The sequence below is a fragment of the Acromyrmex echinatior genome, chromosome 5 (genome assembly GCF_024713525.1).
Source record: "Acromyrmex echinatior isolate Ae372 chromosome 5, ASM2471352v2, whole genome shotgun sequence".
Lineage (NCBI taxonomy): Eukaryota > Metazoa > Arthropoda > Insecta > Hymenoptera > Formicidae > Acromyrmex > Acromyrmex echinatior.
Window position 1 is genome coordinate 7020225 of NC_141856.1, and position 19352 is coordinate 7039576.

A 19352-nucleotide genomic window follows, 5' to 3' on the forward strand; every position below is an offset into this window, starting at 1 on the left:
TGTTAATATACGTCGTTCCTCTCTCTCTTCGCCTAAGGAGATTCATTTAATTTACTAAAACCGCGTTACGCTTATGAAGGACAGTTAATGGCACGCAATCTAAACTTCATTAATGTTACAGAAGTAATATATCGTTCTTTATTCTACGTGAAACATCAGGGAAAACGACACTTATCAATGTGTCTCGCTTTTACACAAACTTTATTATTCTTTCTCCAAAATATTCTGTATCGCAAAAAGCTTCAATGTAATCATTTGCAACTTAACATACTCGCTTATTGCGAAACGTGTTGGAAATTAGGAAGAAGATACTAGCAAGAAAAGGCGAAAATGGAGGAAGAAATTCATGTGCAAATGGAAGACAACTCGCCCTCAATAGAGCACAGTTTACGTCTGATATCGTACACTTCTTGGCTCCTCGGTGTCGGCATTGCACGTCCGCGAAAGTGTCCCAAAGCTATTACAATAACGCTACGTATTGTTCACTTGGCTGTGTGTTCCGTTATCGTAGCGTACGGCGCAATAGATTTCTTCACCTTCGGTAGTGTCTTCAAAAGTGACATATTCAAGATCATGTATTACATGAACAAGGTGATGTGCTATGTATCGGCGTATTACTACGTTTATCATGGGATCAGACAGTATGACAAGTGGCCGGAGTTGATGGACAGAATAAAGGAGATAGACCAGAAGATCAGAAAGGAAATCCCTATGAATGATCGGCCTATAAAAAATGTAGAAACGCTAGCTATTCTCATGATATTCGCTTGCGGCCCTTTGTCTCTGATCGTGCACGCCCTGTATTACTATTTTACGCGTCCTGAAAACATTTTTGCGTCCGACTTGCTGCTTTATTATACGATAGCCCAGTCATTGATCAATAGTTTTGTCTTTGATGTTGTCGTCTATGTTTTGTATCGTAGATTTCAAACGATAAATGAATTGATCGACCAACTGGACCAGCTATTCGGTGCACCGTGGATCGCGCTCAAGATTAGACGCATCAGAGAATTGTATACCGGTGAGTTTTTTCTTAAAAATATTATCTTTTGTCAGCGAAAGTAAATAAGGACTAATGAGCTTTAACAGGTTCTTCATAAATTCATTATCTATTTAACACACTGAAGATAACTTTAATAAAAATTGAAACGTCGTTTATGGCTACGTAATAGATTGTAGAACATTGTTTATATTTATATATATATATATATGAAATGTAATTTTATAATATGAAAATAATTATATTGACTCAAGACTTTGTTGAACAAGTTATATTGTGTAGGTATCTGTGATCTCGTTATCATGGTGAATGATATTCATGGCTTTCATCTCCTCCTCTGTTCGGCGAACTGCTTCACTATGGTTGTAGCTACTCTATTTAGAATCTATATGGGTGTCGTGGAAAAAAATTATGCATTCATAGTGATAAATAATATTCTTTGGATTCTGTACGCCATGCAGTTCGGATTGATGTGCTGGATTTGCACGCTCGCGTGTAAAGAATCCGACAAGATTGGGATAAGTATATACGCGATTGTACTGAATTGCAAGCCTACGAATCTTGATAAGCTGAATGGTGCGAGGAATCAATCAAATCTAGAGGTACCACCGCCATTGGAAGGACCGGATGGCGAGCAAAATTCTAATCGGAGCAGCAATTACAATTTGAACTACGTTGTCATGGAAAATATTTTACGCAAAAACCTGGATCGAGACTGTGTCAGGAACGAGGTCAATGATTTTTCGATTCAACTGCAACAGCATCGAATAGCATTTACAGCCTGCGATTTCTTCGAAATGAACAATGCTCTGCTCAACAATGTGAGTACACAATTTAATTCGGCAAAATTTATATAAAACTAGCTTCTTTCAAATTTTAATAAATAGGAATTAAATGAAGAAAATTTATTTTTTTATTATATATTCTATTTTGCAGTTCGTCGGAGTGATTACCACTTATCTAATAATCCTCGTTCAATTTTATCGACCTGAAAATCCAGACGCGCAATTCAATAGAAAACGCTAAGCGGAATGTTATTGCGGTAAGAGATTAAAAAAACATCATAGTTTTTTAAAATTAATATTAAATATATTAATAAATTAATTTATTATAACAAACTTATTACTATATAATACAATACAATTACATTAACACAGCTCGTAATATCTTAGAAAATAAAAAATTTATTTTTGCAAAGAGTAAACTGAAATGAGTTTACTGAACTTAAGTCAACGATAAAGTGTTGAATGTGAAACAAAATTAAATGATACGAAATTTAATGTAATTGTAATAAAAGAAGAACAGGAGTTCGTCATTTCATTTAATCAACTTCCTCGATGGTTGGTCCAGCGCCACCAGCACCAGGATTGGCTCCTGCTCCGCCAGCACCAGGGAACCCACCAGGCGCTCCACCACTTTGGTATAGTTTTGTGACAATGGGATTGCATAAAGCTTCCAGTTCTTTCTGCTTGTCGGCGAACTCTTCCTTCTCCGCCAATTGATTGGCATCCAACCAGGAGATGACTTCGTTGCATTTAGAAAGAACTTTCTCTTTATCGGACGCTTCGATCTTATCTTTAACTTTGTCGTCCTCCATCGTGCTCTTCATGTTGAAGCAATATGACTCGAGAGCATTCTTGGCGGAAATCCTCTCCCGCTGCTGCTCGTCCTCCGATCGGTACTTCTCGGCTTCATTCACCATCCTCTCTATATCTTCTTTCGACAAGCGACCCTTATCGTTGGTAATCGTGATCTTATTTTCCTTGCCCGTAGATTTCTCGATCGCAGAGACATTCAATATACCTGCAAAATGAAATAAATATGAGAAATTGAAAACGTTATATAAAATACATTGTAACAATTAACCTAACAATGATGTTTTCGACTTGAAGCTATCAATGTTTGCTGTATTATAACTTACCATTGGCGTCGATATCGAAAGTAACTTCGATTTGCGGTACACCTCTAGGTGCTGGAGGAATACCCGTCAGCTCAAATTTGCCAAGGATGTTATTATCTTTCGTCATCGCTCTCTCTCCCTCGTAGACCTGAATGAGCACGCCCGGTTGATTGTCGGAGTATGTGGTGAACGTCTGGGTCTGTTTCGTTGGTATCGTCGTGTTCCTCTTGATCAAGGTGGTCATAACGCCGCCAGCGGTCTCAATACCCAATGATAATGGAGTAACGTCCAACAGAAGTAGATCTTGGACTTCTTCAGACTTGTCGCCGTGCAGAATGGCCGCCTGAACTGCTGCACCATAAGCAACAGCCTCGTCCGGATTAATGGATTTATTCAGTTCCTTGCCATTAAAGAAATCTTGAAGTAGTTTCTGAATTTTTGGTATCCTGGTGGAGCCACCGACTAGAACGATGCTGTGAACTTGAGCTTTATCCATCTTCGCATCTCTAAGAGCCTTCTCCACGGGTTCGAGAGTGCTTCTAAACAGATCAGCGCAGAGCTCCTCGAACCTGGCTCTAGTGACCGATGTATAGAAGTCAATCCCCTCAAATAATGAATCGATCTCAATGCTCGCCTGCGTCGACGAGCTCAACGTTCTCTTCGCTCTCTCACAAGCAGTCCTTAGGCGTCTCAGAGCTCTCTTGTTACTGCTCAGATCTTTCTTGTATTTCCTCTTAAATTCTTGCACAAAATGGTTCACCATTCGGTTGTCAAAATCCTCGCCACCAAGATGCGTGTCGCCAGCCGTGGATTTCACCTCGAAGATACCATCCTCGATCGTCAGAATCGACACGTCAAAAGTACCACCACCCAAGTCAAAGATCAGAACATTTTTTTCACCTGCAGCCTTTTTATCGAGACCATACGCTATCGCGGCGGCTGTGGGTTCGTTTATTATTCTGAGAACGTTCAAGCCAGCAATAGCGCCGGCATCCTTTGTCGCTTGTCTTTGAGAGTCATTGAAATAAGCCGGCACAGTGATGACGGCATTTGTTATAGTTTTGCCCAAGTATGCCTCCGCCGTCTCCTTCATCTTCGTCAAGACCATAGAGGACACCTCTTCGGGGAAGAAAGTCTTCATCTCACCCTTGTAAGACACTTTGATCTTTGGTTTACTGCCATCATTGACCACCGTGAACGGCCAGTGCTTCATGTCGCTTTGCACCGTCGTATCGTCGAAACGACGACCGATCAAACGCTTTGCATCTTTAGAGAAAAACGATAAGAGATTCATAAGTTGTCTGTTCCTTGAAAAATTATTTTTTAGAAGCATAGTGCGATGAAATGAAGAAGAGGATCCTGCTAATTGTGTCGGATTATAAAGGAATGGTTGCGAATTGTTGAATTGGCGCCAAGCCAAAAAAACAGATTGTACGAAGATAATTTCATGTAAAAAAAATCATATAAGAAATATAATCTATCGTAAATTTTATTATAATCGTGAAAATAGATCCAAAGAAATTCGTAAAATAATTATCGCACATGTTATAATATATAAAATATAATACGTACGAAAACTGACGTTATATAATTATAATATTTTATATATATTTTTTAAAAATATATAATAAATTTAAAAATATATTTAAAAATATATATATCTTTATATACTTTTTTATTTTTATGTATTTTAATTTAATATTTTTTAAATGTTTATATATATATATATATATATATATATATATATTTATGTACACAAGATCTGTATTGTTAATTGTGCATTAATATTCGTATACATATATATTTGGTCGTTGCATAATGAATTAAATAAGCAACTGAGATTGAAAGCAACAAACAAGTCCAGTGAGTCATTATGATTTACGGTTCAACGTAAAATCTGGATGACATTGGTAGCTGCACACAAATTAGGATTACATAAAACTACAATGTATAGGTAAACGTCAGAACGCTCAGCTACAATGTTAAGGATAGATGGTTGGAGGAAGGAGAAACATTGCGTATATTACGAACGAATACATAGAGGACATGCGCGCCATGCAAGGTCACTGCAAGTAAAACTGCAGTAAAACACGATTGAGATAAGTTAACTCCCAAGCACGGAAAGTTTCGTGTTCTATCGATCAATAATCAAGGTCGAATAATTTAAAAATGACGTACAATTCGTCTTAAAAAAAAGAAATATAAGGTTTCATAAATTCGCCTCGAAACCGCAAAATATTGCTACATAACTTGCCAAATTGCTTGTAAATATTTTAGCATCAATTTTTTAAAAATTTAAAAGGAAATTTCAAGGAATTCATGAAAAAAATTCAACCAATATGTCCTGCAATTAGTATAACGATGAAGGATAATAAATTTTAAAACAATTGCACGAATTAAATATTAAAGTATGTAATGTGATAAAGAATTGAAAGCACTGCTGCATCAATTAAATATTCTCTCATATTATAACAACATAGCTTTTCAAAAATTTAAACAAAACTTTCACATTTAAAAAAAATCTACGTAAAAAAATTCAATCAATATATCATTCTTGCAATCGATAACGAAGAATAATGACTCAACTTAATATTGAGACATTCTATTAGTAAATATTAAAGTAATGCAATAGAGAATTAAAATCGCTATTGATTAATCAAATATTCACTCATATTTTAGCATCAGCTTTTCAAAAATTTTACATTCCAAAAAATCCATGAATTTAAGAGATTTAATGTATTTTTTAATGTATATTTTACAATCAATAATAAAGAATAATTTAAGACTGAAACAATTCCACAATTAAATATTAAACTAATTCCGAAAGTCGAAATCAACAAAAACACGGTGCAACAGATAAAGCATCCAATGGTCTTACCAGGTCACCTTCCAACGTAACTGCAACGCAAAAGCGGTGAAAAACATCTTAGACGTAAAATAAATCAGACTTACCGAAGATGGTGTTGCTAGGATTCATAGCAACCTGGTTCTTCGCCGCATCGCCGATCAGCCTCTCGGTGTCGGTGAAGGCTACATAGCTTGGTGTAGTCCGGTTACCCTGGTCATTGGCGATGATCTCAACTTTTCCATGCTGAAAGACACCCACGCACGAATACGTGGTGCCCAGGTCAATTCCAACTGCCGGTGCTTTCGACATCGTTAGAATATCTTCTCTTTAATTGTTTCGACGGTAATCACTGAAATGTAATAATGTGATACATATTATATTGTATGAACGTTGCAATAAAAAAAAACTTTGATTCGACCTCGAGCGATCGAAATTGCTCGAACTCGAGCGAATCCCAAGCTGTGCTCCAAAATAACGACGCAATAAATGCTATACAGTGAGTATAAAAAGTATTGGTGCACAGAAAATTTAGAAAATATTTTTTAAAAAAACTTTATTTTAAAAAATTAAATATATTATCCAGCGAGAAATGAGTCATTGAATTGATGTCGAATCAATATCGATGATTTTAACACCAATTTGACGTCGATTCGATGTTTAATTGGTAATCATTTCTTGCTGGTAATTAACAGTTTATTCATAAAGTATAAAATAGATTGTATGTTTCTTAAAATTATATGCCAAAAAGATGTGTATTAATTATAGAAAATATATCATCTGAAAAATAAGCGAAAATTAAAAGTTCCATTGTTTGGATGCTCAAAAAGTATTCATACAGACAAAAAATTTAGCTTATAAAATCAGAAATACATGCGAAGCTCATTTATATATGTTAAAACAGAATGTATTCATTGTATAAAATTGCTAATTAATGTTTATTTTCTACAAATAAGACTTTTTTTATAAAAAAATTTCCTTGTACGAATACTTTTTGCTCTCACTGTATTATATTATATTACGCCTGTCGAATTTCTTTAATATTGATTGCCAAAACGCTTTTACGAAAACACGTATTGCGCAGCGTGTTTCGTAATGAGCCATAAGAAGATAAAATTAACTTAAAACTTCCCTGAGGTAATTTGTTCTTTATTGACACTTGATTATTGCGTCATAATTTTTTCTGGAAATCACGATGTCTTGGATATCGCGACCGATATTCTTATAATAGTCTGATCTTATATTTAAGATACGTTTAAGTACAGTCTTAAAATGTCTTTAAATGTGTAAGTTAATTACAAAATCGTATTAACATCTTAAGACATTACTTAAAATGGCCTTGAAATAAGAACCGACTAAATACCGGCCAATTAAAAGTCGTCGCTCGGAAGTAATTTTCTTTTTTCCACGATTATTAATTGCACCCGAGTCACACAATTTCGCTTTTGTGCGTAAGAAAATTACGAATTTACATTATTACAGATAAGAAACAGAAACAATATCGGAGAAAAAACTGTCCAAAAATGTATATACTGTTTCTATAATTCCAGCAGAAATTACCGATGCGATGTGAATTTTTGAGAAACAATCGACGTACAATTTATATACCTCACAATTAAATAACACTATTTCAATACTCACCTAACAATAGCGTTTTTAAGACTTCGATGATTTGATTTGCAAGTCGACACTTCGTGCCACTTATGGCACTTATACACTCCGTCGCGTTCGTTGCGAAACTGATGACGCGAGCCGCGCAACGCGCTTTTAATACTCTGAATCGCCCGCTTCGAGAAGCTTCTGCAAATGACCAATCACGGCGCGAGTCCTCGAGATCATTCGAGAAGCTTCCATTGACGCGCGCGCGCGCTACGCGAGTGGGACAGAGATAGAAGTAAAGAGAACGTAGGAAGATCGCTAAGAAGAACTTGGTCGCTAAGAAGATTCACGGCTAAAATTAGCTTCGTGCGAATCGTATTTCGTCACGACGAGAAATTGCGGCTTATTGATGAAATAAAAATTTATATTTTTGCAAAATATACTTGGACTGCATTCTGTTATTTATTGCGAGTACTAAAAATCTAAGATCTATTTGCGTTGCAACTTTTGCACTTTTTGCACTTAACATCTGCGTTTTATCTCTCTTCAATACCTAAATATACAGGGTGTCTCGAAAGTTTGTGCCAATCGCTTTTGTGTAGATAGAGCGGACTAAACTGAGTCAAAAAGTCCCATTTTATAATTTTCGCAATAGTTAACAAGATATTAATTATTAAAAATTATCAAATATTAACATGAGAAAATACGGTATTAAAAAGTTCTGAAAAAATTCTTAGAACTTTATGAAAAAGAAAATTAATGATTTTTATCTCTTGCAGCTTTTCTATAAAGTTAATAGTATTTGAAAAAATTATTCAGGATCAATATTTAGCAATTTTTAGTAATTAATATCTAGTTAACTATTGCGAAAATTGCAAAATAGTAGAGGACTTTTCGACTCAGTTTAGTCTGCTCTATCTACACAAAAGCGATTGACAAAAACTTTCGGGACACATATTGGGAAAGAGTCTCTTTATTAGTTGATAAAAATACTTATCAACCCATATATTCTAGTTTTAAAAAATTGGCAATTACATCATTTGACAGAGCAACGTTTCAGCTTTAAAAATTTTTAATTGCAATACGATTTTTAACGGAGTTACGAGCAATAAAGTTCAAATGTTCCTTTTTACTTAATCCACGAATACATGATTCAGGAATGAAAAATCATGGGAACATTTTTAAAAAATGATTTTGTAGGGAAAACTTTAAACTTTTGCGATAGATAATTGAAAATTTGCTTAATTTTTTTTTTTTTAAGCACACTACAGATCTACGAAGTGAAAAGAAAATTTTTCATCTTTTTTAGCTCGTAGTTTTCTATATGTAAAAATTACAAAACTCACATAAATTCAAAAAATGTAGCAATCATTCGAAGGTAGAAATTTCAAGCTTTAAAATACTTTTTTTTAATTTAAATTTTAATCATTTTTAACGAAGATATGTATTAATGGAGAAAGGTTTTTTTACTAACTTATAAAGGGACTTTTCCTTATCCCAATATTTATTTCATTTTAGATGTAAAAATTTTTAATATTAGGTGTTGGAATTAATTCGTAGCGTTTTTAATGAAAGAATGTTATTTATTTCACATGAGCATTAAAAAATACATTAATGAAAGTACTTCCCATCACTTGTAAAACGCTACGAATTAATTCCAACACCTAATAATTTTAAGCAGAGTTGTGTAAAACTGTAATTCAATTAACAATTACAAATTGCAATGTAATTCTTAATTCAATTAATAATTATGAAATATAATTACTAATTGAATTAAGAATTACATTGTAATTTGTAATTGTTAATTGAATTACAGTTTTGTCCAACTATGGGCCAATACTATAATTAACTATGGATTTTAAACAACGCGAACAGACTGTACGTTACGTATACTATATAGATTTTCAACATTTACAATAAATAACGAAATGCAGCGTTGAAATTGCATCATATGCAACGTTCATGATTATTTGCAATGATTCGCGCTTTTTTTTAGAGTACGCGTGACATCATTCTAACACATTTAAAGAATATTCTAAACATTCTAGAAGAGATTTGTCAAACCATTTTCAAGCGAGGAGTCTCGTTATTTCTCCAAAATGTTCGTTTTGCTTCTTTGATGTTTTTATTTTAATATATCGATTTTCGTCTCGATGAAAATAGAACTAAAAGGCTCCTATTCTATCATTTTTAACGACAATGCAAAGACACTGTTAAGAACAGATGCCTAAATTCTATGTATACAAGACACTATACAAGACTATATAATATTTATCAAAGTTAGTTCAGCTTTTTTATCATTACAAAGAGAATTTTAAGATTGCGATAAATAATATTACACTTTAAATCATATTAAATATATGTTGCATCTGGAAATGAAGCGAATAAAATATATTAAATTAAGTTAATTAAATTTATATTTTTAAACACTTTTTTGCATTATTATTCGACGGGCGTTTGATAGATTCAACTCGGTTAAAAAAAAAACCATTTGGCAAGAAGTATAAAACACTACTAATCTATTTAAAGATCGTCGTAAAATATTCCAAGCGATACTAATTTAAGCTTTATTGAATGCGTATGATAAAAATAGCTCTTACGAAGATAACATACGTAATAAAATTTTCCAGCGCCATCTAAATAAAATAGCAACAAATAATACATTTAACTCTTTATCAACAGAGGAATATAAATTACTATCAAGATTTCTATCAAATCGGATAATTAGAAAACGTTATAAGTACCAATTTTCTGTTATCTAATTTCGATGATCTCAATCAGCAATTATAACTTATCTAGCAATATATTGGCAGTATTTTATATTATATAGACACATTTAATCTTTTATTCCTTAATTCAATCAGCAGACAATGTTTTTAAAAATGGTTTTAAAAATATTTAAAAAACATTTTTAAAAATGTTAAAAATAATGGATTAAGTCTCCTCTTTTTAAAAAACATTTATTCTAATGTTTAAATGAACATTTTTTTAACGTTTAACGTTTTTAACATTTATTTAACGTTTAAGAAAACATTTCTTTAACGTTAAAATTATTTAAACAAAATTAGAAAAAAATAACAATCTAGAATCTTTTTTTAATTAATTTTTTTTATCAACAATAAAAACTTTAGATGACTAATTTTATTAATTAATTTCTAATTTTTAATTATATTTTAATCTTTTTCACTTACCGGCCAGATTTTGAATCTGGGATCTCAGAATTATGAGTTTCGTATCTTATCTGCCACTTATAACTCTCGGTGCACATAGTTCTTATTGGCCATATATGGTCATACACTTAACGCAATTATGTTAACTTTTCTTTCGTGATTATTTTATTATTCCGATCAGTTTTTTAATTTGAACTTTAGAAAATAATATTTTTTACATATTTATAATAAACGTCAGATAAATATTAAATAATAGATAAATGTTTTTTAAATAATTTTAAATAAATAAATAACAAAAAAAACAAACATTTATTAAACGTCATATAAACGTTTAAAAAAGATTTAATAAACGTTAAATAAATGTTTCTTTAGACTATTATTTCAAACAAATAATTAATGTGAAATGAACATTTACTAAATGTGAAATAAATGTTTCTTATCATCACATTTTAAATGAATAAATAATGTAAAATAAACATTTTATAATATATAAACGTTAAACAAATATTTAAAAAATATTTCTTTAAACCTTTATTTCAAATAAATAATTAACTTAAAATAAACATTTAATAAACATTAAATGTTTAAAAAATGTTTTCAAACTATTATTTCAAATAAATAATTAATGTTAAATAAACATTTAATAAATATTAGATAAACGTTTAAAAAATGTTTTTTTCAAACCATTATTTGAAATAAAATTATTTAAAATAAAAAAGAAATTCAAAATAAACATTAAATAAACGTTAAATAAACGTTTAAACAATGTTTTTTGAATCATTTATTTAATTATAATATTAAAAATTATAATGTAAAATAATGTTTAATAAACATTAAATGAATGTTAAATTAATGAATTTTGAAAACGAATCATAAAAAATATAAAATTAATAAGAAATAATCGTTTAAAGAAACATTTAAAAAATATTATCTGCTGATTGGGAAACGCAGAAAAAATTCCAAATATTGTAGAAACATTAAATTGAAACAGCTATTATAAATTTTGTTGTGAACAATTTTGCCAAAATTGGATTAACAATCTACTTGTTAAATTAAATCATATGGCATAATTTAATAAAAAATCAGAATAAAATTCGATTTGTAATCTCATTATGTGAGGTAAAAATTAAATATTTAAATAATCAAATATAAAAAATGAGATACATGTTAAAATTACATTAAAATCACAGTATCATGATATATAAAATTATAAATAGAAATTTTTTTATTTACTATAAATCTAGCTGATTCTTTTTAGTTGAATTTTATACCTTCCATCCTTCCTTCTTTGGAAGGAAAAAAAGAAGAGAGATGAACGATGTAAAAACCCGTATAGCACAGAAACTTGTAGCAACATTACTGCAATATTTCAACGTTGAATATTGCAATACGATGTTGCAGAGACATTGAGAAGACTTCTTTTTACAATATTACTTTAGCAATGTTGCAGCAATATTTTAAAAATATTTCCAGCAAGAGACACAAATTGATATAAGAATCATCCTGTTCTTGTTCAATAATCAGTAAAAAACAAAGACAGAATGATTCTTGTGCCAATTTGTGCTAGAAAGGTCGCTTTGAGTGTTAAGACTTGTATATATTGATTTGTGTATAACCAAAAAAATCTTTTTAAAAAAGAAAAATTTACGTCAATAGCATAAAAAAAGGTATTGAATACATTCTTTTTTAATCAAAAACGGATATGAAATAAATGTAATTAACGCAAGTATTTCATGCAAGACAAATAAGATAGACTAAAAGTAACTAAAACTGTCAACTGGATTATAGTAAAGAAAAAATTTGGAGTGCCTGGGTCGCATTAAAACGTAATATTCTAAGATCAATATGTTTAAACAGTACGGAAATTATTTGCGAATTATTAAAAAAATTATTATATACAATATTTTGCAAATATACACAATACATGGAAACAATAATTCAATAAAGAAAAGATGTTAATACTTGCTTACTAATCTTGTAAATATATCTATAATGTTGTTATATCTAAATCAATATTATTACATATTATTTCTCCATATAATTTATATCATAATTTATATCATATCTATTATTTGTGAGTATATTTCATGTCCCACAATCTATATCACAGTATATATATATATATATATATATATATATATATATATATATATATTACATTTATATACATATGTCTATATACATATGTCTTATTTTTATATTTTAATTTATAATGCAAATGATGTGTTTTGAGATAATATATTCACAGAAGTGCAATTAATGTGACTCGGGCACACCAAGTTTTTTCTTTACTGTAATCCAGTTGACAATTTTAATTATTAGGTGTTGGAATTAATTCGTAGCGTTTTTAATGAAAGAATGTTATTTATTTCACATGAGCATTAAAAAATACATTAATGAAAGTACTTCCCATCACTTGTAAAACGCTACGAATTAATTCCAACACCTAATACTTTTAGTCTATCTTATTTATCTTGCGTAAAATTCTTGGCTAATTACATTTATTTCATATCTGTTTTTTATTAAGAAGAATGTATTCAATATCTTTTTTTATGCACTTGCCGTAAATTTTTTCTTTTTTTAAAAAGGTTTTTTTAGGGATTTCACTGCTTTTTGTAAATATTCGAAAATGTAATAATGTAGAATTTAAATCTTCTAAAAATAAATACAGAGATTATTTTTAAAATTGTTATTTTCTAAATTTATATTTATACAAGCAGAACAAAAAGTGAAAATGACATCTATACATCAATGAGGTTTGATTTTACTGATTTTCTTGATTTCCAGGAGCTTGCAAAGTTGTATCATTATGAGAACTTGTAGTCACATTTTCTGCTGCCACGAATTGATGCATCATTCTATGCACGTTACTAACATTAGTTCCTTCTTGAAATCTTAAATAGCCATTCGTAATATAACATTGATATTTAATTTTTCGAGAGCTTTCTCACTCTAGAACTTTGAGTTGCGAATTTCAATCTCTCTCTCTCTCTCTCTCTCTCTCCTCCCCCTCCCCCTCTCCTCTCTCTCATCAGTAATACTTAACATAGTGAAATAATAACACATACCTCTGCTCATCTACTAGATATCCAACAGCTTGCCAATTTGTATCGTCATTATGAAAATTTGTAGCCACATTTCCTGCTGCCACGAATTGATGCATCATTCTGTATACATTATTAATGTCAGTTTCTTTTTGAAATCTTGAATAACCATTCGTAACATGACAATGATAGCTACTCAATATTTCGAGAGCTTTCTTATTATATTTTAAATCACGAATTTTGATATCTGTATCAGTAATATTTGACGTATTGAAATAATAACATATACCTCTGTTGATCTTCTTGACATCCAAGAATTTGCCAGTTTGTACCGTCATAAGGAGAACTTACATCCGAAACATCATGAGCAAGGAATACTATGCTATTCGTGTTATTTCCTTCAGAACTTGACATATATTCATTAGTAAATATTATTTAAATTGAATATAAATATAACATTGAAATTATATTTATTAAATGTTTGACTCAAATTTATTAAGTCTATATATTTAAATATTAATTATTCAATATATTTGCGTTAATTATATATAATAGAATATACTGATATTTCAAGAAGAATAAAATATATCCATATTAATATTATTTACCTTTGTTGATTTACATACCTCTGTTGATCTATTTGATATCCAAAACCTTGCCAATTTGTACCATCATTATGAGAACTCACATCCGAAACATCATGAGCAAGGAATACTATGTTACTCGTGTTATTTTCTTCAGTACTTGATATATATATATATATATATTCATTAGTAAATATTACTTAAATTGGATATAAATATAACATCGAAATTATATTTATTAAATGTTTGACTCAAATTTATGAAGCATATATATTTAAATGTTAATTGTTCAATATATTATTGCGTGAATTATATATAATAGAATATATTGATATTTCAAGAAAAATAAAATATATCGATATTGGTATTATTTATCTTTGTTGATTTACCTCTGTTGATCTATTTGATATCTAAGACCTTGCCAGTTTGTGCCATCATTATGAGAACTTACATCCGAAACATCATGAGCAAGGAATACTATGTTATTCGTGTTATTTTCTTCAGAACTTGATATATATATTCATTAGTAAATATTACTTAAATTGGATATAAATATAACATCGAAATTATATTTATTAAATATTTGACTCAAATTTATGAAGCATATATATTTAAATGTTAATTGTTTAATATATTTGCGTGAATTATATATAATAGAATATACTGATATTTCAAAAAAAATAAAATATATCGATATTGGTATTATTTACCTTTGTTGATTTACGTACCTCTGTTGATCTATTTGATATCTAAGACCTTGCCAGTTTGTGCCATCATTATGAGAACTTACATCCGAAACATCATGAGCAAGGAATACTATATTATTCGTGTTATTTTCTTCAGAACTTGATATATATATTCATTAGTAAATATTACTTAAATTGGATATAAATATAACATTGAAATTATATTTATTAAATATTTGACTCAAATTTATGAAGCATATATATTTAAATGTTAATTGTTCAATATATTTGCGTGAATTATAATAGAATATACTGATATTTCAAGAAAAATAAAATATATCGATATTGGTATTATTTACCTTTGTTGATTTACATACCTCTGTTGATCTATTTGATATCCAAGACCTTGCCAGTTTGTACCATCATTATGAGAACTTACATCCGAAACATCATGAGCAAGGAATACTATGTTACTCGTATTATTTTCTTCAGAACTTGATATATATATTCATTAGTAAATATTACTTAAGTTGGATATAAATATAGCATTGAAATCATCTTAATTTCCAAGAACGTACCAAAATGTACTTTCATCATGATAACTTGTAGCCATATTTACTGCTGCTACGGATTGATGCATCATTCTATATATATTATATTATTTTAACATTAGTTTTTTTCTTGAAATTTTGAATATCCATTCGTACAGACATTGACAGTTAATTAATCTTCCGAGAGCTTTTTTATCATAAAACTTTGAGTCACGAATTTTGATATTACTAATACTTGACATTAAATTAGTAACACGTACCTCTGTTGATTTATTTGATATCCAAGATCTTGCCAGTTTGTACCGTCATAATGAGAACTTGCATTCGAAACATCATGGGCAAGGAATACTATGTTATCCGTGTTATTTTCTTCAGAACTTGATACATATTCATTAGTAAATATTACTTAAATTGAATATAAATGTAACATTGAAATTATATTTATTAAATGTTTGACTCAAATTTATGAAGTCTATATATTTCAATGTTAATTGTTCAATATATTTGCGTTAATTATATATAATAGAATATATTAATATTTCAAGAAGAATATAAAATATATTGATATTAGTGTTATATTTACCTTTGTGGACCATCTTGATTTCCAAGAATGTAGCAATATGTACTTTCTTGATTGTAATCAAGGAATTGTACTGTGTCATCTATGTTAATTCCTTCAGAACTTGATATATATTCATTAGTTACTATTATTTGATCATAAATGCAATATTCAAATCATATTTGTTAAATGTTTGACTCAAAATTATATAGTGCAATTGTTACAATTATTGCAACTAATAACAATTAAGTATTTTATCGATTGCGAAACATTGAAGTAAATTAAGTAATATAATAAATGTGTAATGTACTTAAAGTATATATTATGTATTTATAACTTAAGAAAAAAAATATTAATATTTTTATTATAGAACATTTACTTTTGTTGGTCTTGATTTCGAAGAGCTTGTCTATTTATATCATCATGATGGAAGTTTGTAATTGCATTTTCATCTGCAGCTCCTTCTTCATTCCTTAAATTTTCATTTATATGATATTGACAATGAGATCTTAAGTCATTTATTATTTTATATGTTGTTATAAAATCCGCTAACTAATATAGTATAATTGCTGCAATTATTGCAACTTACAATTAAGTATTTTATCGATCGCGAAACGTTGAAATAAATTAAGTAATATATTAAATTTGTATTAGGTGTTGGAATTAATTCGTAGCGTTTTTAATGAAAGAATGTTATTTATTTCACATGAGCATTAAAAAATACATTAATGAAAGTACTTCCCATCACTTGTAAAACGCTACGAATTAATTCCAACACCTAATAATATATTTAAAGTATACATTATGTATTTATAACTTAAGAAAAAAAAACATTAATATTTTTATTACATAACAGTTACCTTTGTTGGTCTTGATTTCGAGGAGCTTGCCTATTTATATCATCATGATGGGAGCTTGTAATTGCATTTTCATCTGCAGCTTCTTTTACATATCTTGAATTTTATATGATATTGACGGTGAGATTTTAAGTCATTAAGGCCCGGTTGTACTAACGTTATTTTGACTTTAAGCAAAAGAGAAACAGAGACAGAGAGAGTTTTAAGTGTTCTTGCTTAAAAAGTAACAACGTTGATGCAATCAGGCCTTATTCTTGTATTGTCATAAAATATGCTAATTAATATAGTGTAATTGCTGCAATTAATTTACAATTAAATACAAGATAATCAATAGGCTCTAAAGAAAAATCTAAAAAATAATAAATAAAATGCCAATTGAGTCAACACTAATTATTCGTGTATATATTATATCATTTATTCAAAGTGAATATTATAATGAATACGTTTCGACCTACGGTCAAAGTCTTCTTCAGTACAGAGAAATTTACTTAAACTATTAATTATAAAATTGCAGAATGCATAGTGCATACGAATATAAACTATTAACGTATAAAAACTATAATAGTGATATCCGAGTTAATCTTGGTCATCAAAGTACTAAGTTTATTAAAAGGAAAGAGATTTTTTGTTTTGAATCGATCGATCAAATGGAAATAAAAAATATTTTAAATTGCTAACATGAAGTTATCCGCAAAAACTATAATAAAATAGACTTACATGACTGTCAAGATTGAATCGTTCCAATAAGGTACGTTGTACCTGTCCATTAGACTGTTCCATTTACTATGTAGTAGAATTACGAATAAATTAAAAAGTTAAAATCAAACCTTAGTTCACTTACATGAAACAAATTAAAATTATTAGACATAACGTTATATATAGATCTATTTTCAGAGACGTAATGCTTCCAATTTATATCGTTTATCTTCGGTTACTTTATTTATTATTTATTATTTATATTTATTGTCTTTGTAAGTACATGTTCTGTTGTCCATTGTGTCTCTCAATTTTCATTTTATATTCGTCTACCAAATAGTTATGTCATATGCAATTTTCTGCAATTTTATCATTCTGCAATTTTATAATTAATAGTTTAAGTAAATTTGTACTGAAGAGAACCGTAAGTCGAAACGTATATGTTATTCACTTTGAATAAATGGTATAATATACACACGAATAATCAGTATTGGCTCAAATTAGCATTTTATTTATTATTTTTTACAATTAAGTATTTTATCGATTGCGAAACGAAGTAAATTAAGTAATATACTAATTTGTACTTAAAGTATACATTATGTATTTATAACTTAAGAAAAAAAACATTAATATTTTTGTTACATAACAGTTACCTTTCTTGATTTCGAGGAGTTTGCCTATTTATATCATCATGATGGGAATTTGTAATTACATTTTCAGTGGCTATAGACTGTTGTATCCTTGGTTGTGTCATTCTGTTGACATCATTATCTTCAGGTTCTTGTCGAGACATTAAACGTTGTTTTTTTTTTAAACAAATGTGTTTTAAGACATCTGTTCCGTAAAATATGTTCTTTTTAACATTACAATATTTACACAATGCGCTAAATTCTTTTTCATCTATTTCAAAATCTTGCGATAGAGACTTATTCGCAATTTCTTTTCGTACAATAGTTATTATTTCTTGACGATGTTTTTGCAGATGCTTTTTTATAAATGGTATATGTGCTTGATGAAGTGAAATATTACAAAATTTACATTTTTCTTTGTATAAGTCTACTTTGTCAAAGTATCTCCATATCAAGTCATTGTTATTTACCCATTTTGAGCGATCTTCTTCATTACATATTTCATGCTTATGGTATAAATGTTCCTTTATCGTTGTTATCATTCTATTTATAAACTTTCTATTTCGATTTATATAAATTTGATCACAACCATCTATATTGCACTGTACAGTAAAATTGTCTAATTTAAGAACATGATTCCACACCCAACTGTTTGATCCTTTTAGAGCTGCCATTATATCCGTACATCGCGATGTGTCACTAAATATGAAATACCAATCAAGCTAAGGAAAATATTTTAGAAGTTGTTTAGGAAAGGTTGATAGAAGAGAGAAAGTAAAACATAATTTTTCACTAATACGTAAAGATTATTAATTGAATCTTTCAGTTAAGAATCATATTGTCTAATTCCTATTTGTTCGATTTCTGTTATCAATCAATCAGATCAAGGTTAATATTATATATTTTATACATCTTGACTTGAAAATGAAGTTTAACATTGAAAATTGGTACAAGTTTATATTTGAAAATATTTCTTGACTTTTTACTGTAGGCTACGACAACATCATTTATCACTGTTATTGTAAACGTTAAGGTAATAAATAGATTGAATTAAGTAATATACTAAATTTTTTATGTGTATTAAAGTAACTACATGGGCTGAAAAGTCCCGGGATTTTTAATGAAAACAAGCGTTTTTTGTGCAAAGTTATATTTATTCCTCAATATAGTTGCTTTCGAGGGCGATACACTTGGTATAGCGATTTTCCAACATTTCAATGCCCTTTCTGTAG

At 29.3% G+C, this 19352-nt stretch overlaps 3 protein-coding genes across 4 annotated transcripts in view; 1 reads left to right on the top strand and 2 right to left on the bottom strand.

Moving 5' to 3' along the window:
- On the top strand, window positions 1-2268 carry LOC105149154 (hypothetical protein). The gene is made up of 3 exons (XM_011061374.2): window positions 1-1021; window positions 1283-1821; window positions 1937-2268. Exons 1-3 carry the CDS (start codon window positions 331-333, stop codon window positions 2024-2026), a joined length of 1320 nt encoding a protein of 439 aa, XP_011059676.1. The 5' UTR covers window positions 1-330; the 3' UTR covers window positions 2027-2268.
- On the bottom strand, window positions 2165-13681 carry LOC105149156 (Heat shock protein 70 cognate 1). 2 transcript variants are annotated; one of them, XM_087406683.1, is made up of 4 exons: window positions 13583-13681; window positions 5853-6097; window positions 2922-4166; window positions 2165-2803 (listed from the first exon to the last, which is right to left on the bottom strand). In XM_087406683.1, exons 2-4 carry the CDS (start codon window positions 6055-6057, stop codon window positions 2322-2324), a joined length of 1932 nt encoding a protein of 643 aa, XP_087262809.1. In that variant the 5' UTR covers window positions 6058-6097; window positions 13583-13681; the 3' UTR covers window positions 2165-2321. The 2 variants fall into 2 exon arrangements, with proteins under 2 accessions (XP_087262809.1, XP_011059681.1); XM_011061379.2 differs by lacking the exon at window positions 13583-13681 and adding an exon at window positions 7387-7889.
- LOC105149155 (uncharacterized) overlaps window positions 13650-19352 on the bottom strand; it is a 12828-nt gene continuing 7125 nt past the window's right edge. Inside the window, exons 7-17 of the mRNA XM_087406682.1 lie at window positions 18145-18819; window positions 16799-16891; window positions 16318-16410; window positions 15963-16061; window positions 15640-15756; window positions 15407-15472; window positions 15206-15322; window positions 14853-14987; window positions 14532-14648; window positions 13848-14301; window positions 13650-13681 (exon numbers count right to left, since the gene is read on the bottom strand). Coding sequence (XP_087262808.1) covers window positions 14163-14301; window positions 14532-14648; window positions 14853-14987; window positions 15206-15322; window positions 15407-15472; window positions 15640-15756; window positions 15963-16061; window positions 16318-16410; window positions 16799-16891; window positions 18145-18819 — 1651 coding nt within the window. The 3' untranslated portion in view covers window positions 13650-13681; window positions 13848-14162. The remainder of the gene's footprint in view (window positions 13682-13847; window positions 14302-14531; window positions 14649-14852; window positions 14988-15205; window positions 15323-15406; window positions 15473-15639; window positions 15757-15962; window positions 16062-16317; window positions 16411-16798; window positions 16892-18144; window positions 18820-19352) is intronic.